The 7,500-nt window shown below is 46.1% G+C and overlaps 1 protein-coding gene across 2 annotated transcripts in view; it reads right to left on the bottom strand.

The window, feature by feature from the left end:
- Positions 1-7,500, bottom strand: part of LOC119573068 (protein singed-like) — a 114,729-nt gene that overhangs the window by 49,209 nt on the left and 58,020 nt on the right. The window contains exon 1 of one of the 2 annotated variants that reach the window (XM_037920072.1): positions 3,268-3,430. The exons of the other annotated variant lie outside the window; for it this stretch is intronic. Within the exon in view, the coding sequence (XP_037776000.1) occupies positions 3,268-3,288 (21 nt within the window). The 5' untranslated portion in view covers positions 3,289-3,430. Of the gene's footprint in view, positions 1-3,267; positions 3,431-7,500 lie in introns of those variants that run through there. 2 annotated transcript variants of the gene reach the window in all.

Genomic DNA, 7,500 nt, shown 5'->3' on the forward strand with positions numbered 1-7,500 from the left:
TGACGCGAACTCGGATGACCTTTTGTGACACTTTTTTTCTCTCTCTCTTTTTTTAACTCCCGCAATCGATTCGTGCAGGTTTCGCTCCGTTCACTGTGGTGACACGGGTGAATTTGATGGGAAAATGAAGGAAATTGTAGGGAGAAGAAAGAAGATGTGGCTTATGAGAATTAAAGATAATTAAAGGTAAGAGAGAGAATGAAGACGGGTATAAAAAGACATAAACAAAGTCAAGGAGAAGAAACCGGAAGTGACCCTCGCGTACCTATGCAAATGAGCAGTAAATGCATCCTCGAAAGGAAGCCAGGATCCGGTTCTCCCAGGACCAAACAATAATCTAAGGAAATCGACTAAAAATAGGTCCCCTGCAGGAAGGACGCCCCTTCCTCCCTCGCCAGGTCCTCGTCAGGTGTCTCCCCGGGGCGTGACCGGCGCTCACGCTCCAATACGTCTTAACCAGTTTCCCTGCGGCTCCCTCATCCATGCCCGGCCACTTTGTATGACGAAGAGGCAAGTTCCTCCGTCATTAACTCTAAGTGGAGCCTCAAGGGACTCGTAATTTAGACATGAAACTAAGCTCTAGCCTACAGTGGGTGCCCACAGGCGAGGCTGTCAAATCCCGCGAGATAATGATCCTCTTGCTATCTCCGTCCGTTAACGGCATATGTCAAGGTCATAAAGAGCACATGAAGGTCATGGAAATATCAAAGCCGCGACACAAGGTCCATCACAAGTTCCCCGATTCAATCAGCAGTTCAGTAGCCGGTTCTCTCCCTTCTTTTTCGACAAGCTGCATCTGTCACGGAGACGTCAGCGTTTACCACGCCCGCGGCCCGGAACATATGACCAACGCTCGCAGTCCGCCCACACGATCCCACGGGCGAGAAAACATGTGGGTCTAAGAGAGCTTTCACGGCAGCACGTGCGACGCCGCCCCCTCCCCCTACCCTCCACGTCCTCCTTCAAGGACCACTAAAACCATGTACTCACAGCACGTGGCGAGACATGAGCTTCCTTCCTGTGCGGCGCGAGCCAGACCACCGGAATGTCGCGCGGGTGGAAAGCGGAGCGTGTACCCCAACTCTCCCTGACCAGTGGCCAATGCCCGACTGTCTCTCCAAACGCTCTTTCTCGACTGCTAAACTTCTATCAACGATAATGTTAACAAAGCAAATGAACATTTTTATATTTTTCCTGGTTTTACTTTCCATTATCTATATTATTCAAATCCTTATATTACTTTCGCACATAAATAACTTTAGAACGATACTCTCTAGAACGCAATTTCCAAAATACCTGCAGCCACAAGAGTTTTTTTAATAACTACATCTGTTTCGGGGAATGGCGGAGGCAAACAGCTGCAAGGAGACACTTCCTGCCAGCCGCTCGTAAAGCTTTTAACAAGGAACTACTTTTAAAAGAAGAAAAAGATGACAATGACGACGACGACGACGACGACGACGACGATGAAGGAAAAGAAGAAAGAAAAATGTAAAATTAAACCGAAAAAAATGAGATAAATAAGAAAACGAAAAAAAAGAAAGAAAAGAAAAGTAAAACTATAAAAGACAAAGTGAAGAGACAAGAAAAAAAAAGAAGAACGATAGGAGGAGCAGGAACACGAAACTTTAAGTTCCATTTGTGACATATTTTTCTCTAAAGTAATTTCATCAAATTTCTCTTTTCGTCCACATTCCCATGACCTCTTCTACACACGAGCTGATGAGGATCACCTGAACGTTGATTCATGACACTAATAACACACGAGGGACGTCAACAGAAGACGCCTAATGACAGATGTTGTGTCGATCGCCTGAACCGCCTAAGGCCTTCTACTTCATTAAATGTGTATTTGGGGAAGGTTTCTCTCCGTCGGCAGCTACATATACACACGGCAGTTTTTAATTATCGCCTCACTTGTCTTTACTCCCTTTTTATTCTGCATTTATTATGGTGTTTGCGGAAGCTAGGCTTGGACAGTAATTTATCTGGACTTCAATGCACTTCTGCTGTTGGAGATATTTGTACAACTGACGCCGAGGCATTTAGCGGTGCCGCTTGTTAGTAAAGAACTCAACGGTTGACACTATGACTTCCGGTTGGCTTCCGGATTCGGCAACACGGCCACGTATTGCATTCAGCAAGGAACAAACAAACAAAAGTGTGAACGTAACCTGTGACCAGAGAGTACAGGTTCACAGGTCGCGGTCCCGGTTGAGACCCAGGCTCTCTCGTCACGACCGACTGGCGGGGGAAATGACCAGATCTGGGTTGCGACCGGGATGCCTTAATGGCCCGGCGGATGACACCCTTCCTTTCCTTCTCCTTCCGCTCTCGCCGCCACAAACTGCCATTCCAACTTTCTCACTCTCGCCGGGCAAACACCCGAAGCGTGTCGCCGTTTCTTTCATTCTTGCATTTCCTGCTGTCGGCACTGCATATTCACGACGCTGTACAGTTATATTTAGATCTCATTACGTGATGTTACGTGAATAACAGAATAACTGTTGATTCGCAGTCTATATTACGATGTAGTTCCACCGGCACGCCTGACATGCAGTAAAACAGGTGTACGTAACGGCGCTACCCAAGCATACATTCAAGTTCCATAGATCGTCATGTCTCTTCGCAACAGTAACTAGAATATATATGCAACGCGTGACTAATCACTATACATAGGAAATTTCCAGGAATCACCTCGATATAGTAAAAAAATTCTTGAAATAACTTCGCCGCGACGAACTGCAATGCAAAATGATCCAAGCGAAATCCGTCACGCGATGGAATGTCGTTTCTTTCATCGCAAAGTGTTGCTTTGTTTGTTTTTAAGTGCGCGAAATGGCAGCGGTGCGGTAACGGTCAAGACGAAGCGGTTGTCGGACGGACGTCAAGAGCGCTCCACTCCCCAAGTTCAAGGCCAAGACGCAAAGGGTGGATCACTACCGACACCCGCGTTGAGGTTTCCCACCATAACGGGACGCATCGTAAGCGTGCTCTCTACGGATCAGTGTACCTTTTGTCCAATATGCATGACTGTTGGATACACTAGCATTTAATACTTATAGCAATCTTTATTTTACTCTTTGTGTAGTCTCATTTAAAGTAATATTCAAGTATATATATTCATAACTGTCATTATTATCATCACCATACAACATTAATCGTAAACACTGCAAGGAATTGCAAGACCTACGAATCCAGTACAACACTTCACTCAAAACATGTTTGCTACTCAACAAAACCTATATGAAGAATTGGTTACTGTACCATGGAGTAATATTCCCTCATGGCTGCGGATGTGTTGAGGTCGTGGTAGGTGAAGAAGGTCGCGTCGTTCCCCTCGTAGGGATATAACAAACACACGAGTTAATCGAGAGGCACTGAGGAAGAAGGTGCTGCCGCTGTGGCTCCTGCAGGTGAACTGACGACGATCTGGCTTGCATGCGACTTCTCGGCTCACACACGCTCCCGCCTGGAGATGCCGAAACTCCGAGACCAGCCCGTAACTAGATTTTCCGCGCGCCAACAGCCAATGGAAATCGCCTGCGCTGGGTTTCTCCGATTGTGATTGGCCGGCGGAAGAGCGGTGGGGTTCTGTCAGCCGCTAGAACTCATGGGCAGCGGCGCGCGTCAGATGCGTGAGCGCGTGAAAGTAGGTAACTGTGTGAGACGGCAGATGGTACGCCGGATACGACCGTAGCGGAGAGCGTGTGTGTATGAGTGTGTACACATGTGTAAGTATACGGCCGGACACGGGCAGGAGGGCGAACGGGCATCCTTAATCGCCAACGCCTACCACCCTCGCTCCGCCCTTACTACCGGAATCGCAAGGCATGACAGTTCTCGTTACGAAGGCAGTTAAAACGAACTATACGAGCGTGACCCGTAGACACCGTAACCACCGCTTGACCACTTTTGCCCACGCGTCTGCACCCTCCCCCCCTGTTTCTCCCTCCCTCCCCTCGCTACCACGGGAAATATAGCTTTCCATATCCGACTCTGCCAGTTTCTAAATCAACAACTCTGCCTCTTGACCAGAACATGCCTAGATAAACCCTCGCTATGCCAGATCATTACACGGCAAGCTAGAAAGTCGCCGTGTGTTTTCCTCTCTCTAATGAAACAATAAAAAACGGTGATCCACATTTCCGGTGGAAACTTTGTCAGATGTCAGTGCTAATCAACACATCATACGTCAAAGGCAAATATACACAAGAAAACTCCCATAACACAACACTCTTACAAGAAAAGAAAGCTTACTTCAATGCTTGCGGGAAATCAGTACGCAATGATGTGTGGTCATTTCACGCATTCACTATTTATCTAATACAAACACGTTCTCGTTTTCTATCTTCCTCCTTTCTCTTCTTGTTCTTTTCTCCTTACTTTCTTGCAACTAAAATATGCAAACTGAAAGCCCAAATCACACTGCCATATCAACCATATAAGTAGAAGAAATAATCTGCGAAAAAGCTCCATTCTTGCAACACGGAATTGCAATACATAAATTATTCGACTTCAATTTCGTCTAACGGGATTGCATGGCAGCATGGTCATGCAGTATTAATGACAAGCTGTCACTTCCGCGGTCTTGTGGTAAATATATATAAAAAATGTAGAAAACAGTGATGATAGTCCTAGTTCATGAATGCGATTGTATATTCCTCAATAATTCACTAATTATTCATTGTCGAATATCCATCATGCTGGAAGGAGAAAAAGGGGGAAAAGGGAAAGGAAAGGGTAAATAAAGACACAAGAATTATCGATGGGCATAGATAGAAAAAAATATATATATGAACAAAGATAATGAAGAAATTATAGATATTTGATAAAAATTATAAACATAAAAGAACAACAAAGTTACTGATAACTGACAAAAAATAAAGAGGAAATGAATCTAGAACTGAGTACATAAATATAAAGATGGAAACTCAATAAATGCATAGATGGTCATATCAACAAATATAAAGGCTGTAATGCATAAAAGTTTTAAATGAATACAAAAAAAAAAATATATATATATATGCAGATAGAAAGATAGATAGATGGACTTTTAAAAAATACAGATTTAAACACGCAAAGAAAAAGACGAAGGGCCGAGCTGAAAACACGGGTCAAACACAACCTAACGGGGGAGGGAAAAGTGTAAAAGACGGCCGATCGAAAACACGTTCGGAAATCTCTCGACTTCCCCAACAATATTCCCCGTCTCCTTTCGACGCCTATTAAATGACCGAGCACTTTCCGTATCTTCTTCGCATCTGAGAGTATTATCCCAAGAAATATTCCTTGTGGCAGACACGAATTGAGGCTCTCAGTGCAAGATATGATGACGACTGATATGGATCACCGGCAGGGAAGGACGCCTCGGCTGACGGGTGACTCTGAGGCACCGGTGGCACTGCGGCTGACACAAGGCGGAGGAGGAGGGGGGGGGGAGGCACTCGGGGAGGGAAGGGAAGGGAGTGTAGGAGGAAGGGAGGGAAAAGAAGAAGTGGGGAAGGGGGAGGGGAAGGAAGGGAAATGAAGAGGATGGGAGTGTAAAGAAGATGGGAGAGAAGTGAGAAAGACAGAGAGAGAGAAGAGAAGAGAAGAGAAGAGAAGAGAAGAGAAGAGAAGAGAAGAGAGGAGAAGAGAAGAAGAAGAGAGGAGAGGAGAGGAGAGGAGAGGAGAGGAGAAGAGAAGAGAAAGAGAAAGAGAAAAAAAGAGAGAAAGAAAGTGAGAAAGAGAGACGGACAGAGAAAGACCTCCAACGACGGCAGGAGAATTCATGACGCGACGACAATGGTGACGTCATCGCAGACAAGAAACAAACAGCCAGCTCTTTTCTCAGCTGATGCCAAGACAATGGAATTCAATTGCAGTTTAAGAGCCAATTCTATTTATGTTCGAGATGTGATGTGGCAGAACTTGAAGAGTGATTCTTGGTCACAAAAGGTAAGTGAAGGGTGGAAAGCTGAAAAGAAAAAAAATACTTTGTAATCAGAGAGAGAGAGAGAGAGAGAGAGAGAGAGAGAGAGAGAGAGAGAGAGAGAGAGAGAGAGAGAGAGAGAGAGAGAGAGAGAGAGAGAATTTATGTACCGTACAAATACGTACTGCGCAGCTTCAAACACACACCTACAAACAATCACACACATCCACACAAACATCCACACATCCACACACACAAACAAGCGCGCATTACCACGCGCACAAAAGTGAAAAGGAACACGAGGAGAGATCGGCGCAGGTGACAGAAAAGACGAAGGAGTGCCGCGACCGCCGCCGTCCTTCCCGCCTTGTGCAACTGCTCGCGTTTCGCCGTGGTCATCCGCCATTGTTGCCCGCGCGCCGTGGTCATCCGCCATTGTTGCCCGCGCGCCGTGGTCATCCAACCGAGCCTATTAACCCTCAAGATCTCCGGAGTAATTTCACTTTATCAATTGGGATTAATTGCATCGATAAAAATTGAACGTGATCACCTGCCTTTTCAAACCTCGGCAGGGGCGAGATAATTAATCAAAAGTATGATTGTCCATGATTCAGCCTTTTTTTCTTCTTTTTCTTCTTCGTCAATATCTGTGGTCGAACTGGGTCACTGCGTCGATTGAAAGCTATCGAATTTTGTTTAAAGCGATCCAAACCGACTCAGAGACGTGGCACAGGCGACGGGGGGGGGGGGGGGGGGGGGGGGGGCGCACTGTCGAGACGAGTCATGGCTCCTAATACATCTTTGGAAATACAACTTTCTCTCACTCTTTTTACCTCGAGTTGCGACTTTGTGTACCTTCTCTCTCTCCCCTCTCTCTTCTCCTTCTCTCTCTCCCCTCTCTCCTCTTCTCTCTCTCTCTTCCTCCCTCTTTCTCTCTCTCTCTCTTCCTTTTCCCCCTTTCTCTCTCTCTCTCTTTTCCCCTCTCTTTTTCTCTTCTTTCCCTCCTCTTTCCTCTCTCCTTTCTTTTTTTCTTTTTCCCTCTTTCTCTCCCCTCTCCCCTCTCTCTCTCTCTCTCTCTCCCTCTTCTTCCTCTCTCTCTCTTTTTTCCTTTTCTCTTTCTTCTCTCCTCTTTTTTTTTCTTCCTCCCCCTCCTCTCTTTCCCTCTTCTTCCTTTTCTCCCCTTTTTCTCTTCCTCTCCCTTCCTCTCTTTCTCTCTCTCTCCCTTCCTCTCTCTCACCCTTCCTCTCTCTCTCTCTCTCTTTTCTTTTTTTTTTTCCCCCCCCTCTCTTTTTCTTCTCCCTCCCTCCTTTCCTCTCTTCTCTTCTCTCTCCCTTCTCCTCTCCCTTTTTCCCCCTCTCTCTTTTACTTCTTCTTTCCCCTTCTTCTCTCTCTCCTCTCTCTCTTCCTCTCTCTTTCTCTACCCCTCTCTCTCTCTTCTCCTCTCTCTCTCTCTTTTCTCTCTCCTCTCTTCTCTCTCTCTCTCTCTTCTCTCTTCTCCTCGCCTCTCTCTCTCTCTCTCTCTTCTTCCTCTCTCTCCTTTGCCTTCTCTCTTTCGCTCTGTTCTCCCCAGTTTTCCCCCTCCGTTT

This window comes from Penaeus monodon, chromosome 5, assembly GCF_015228065.2.
Source record: "Penaeus monodon isolate SGIC_2016 chromosome 5, NSTDA_Pmon_1, whole genome shotgun sequence".
In the NCBI taxonomy this organism is placed as follows: domain Eukaryota; kingdom Metazoa; phylum Arthropoda; class Malacostraca; order Decapoda; family Penaeidae; genus Penaeus; species Penaeus monodon.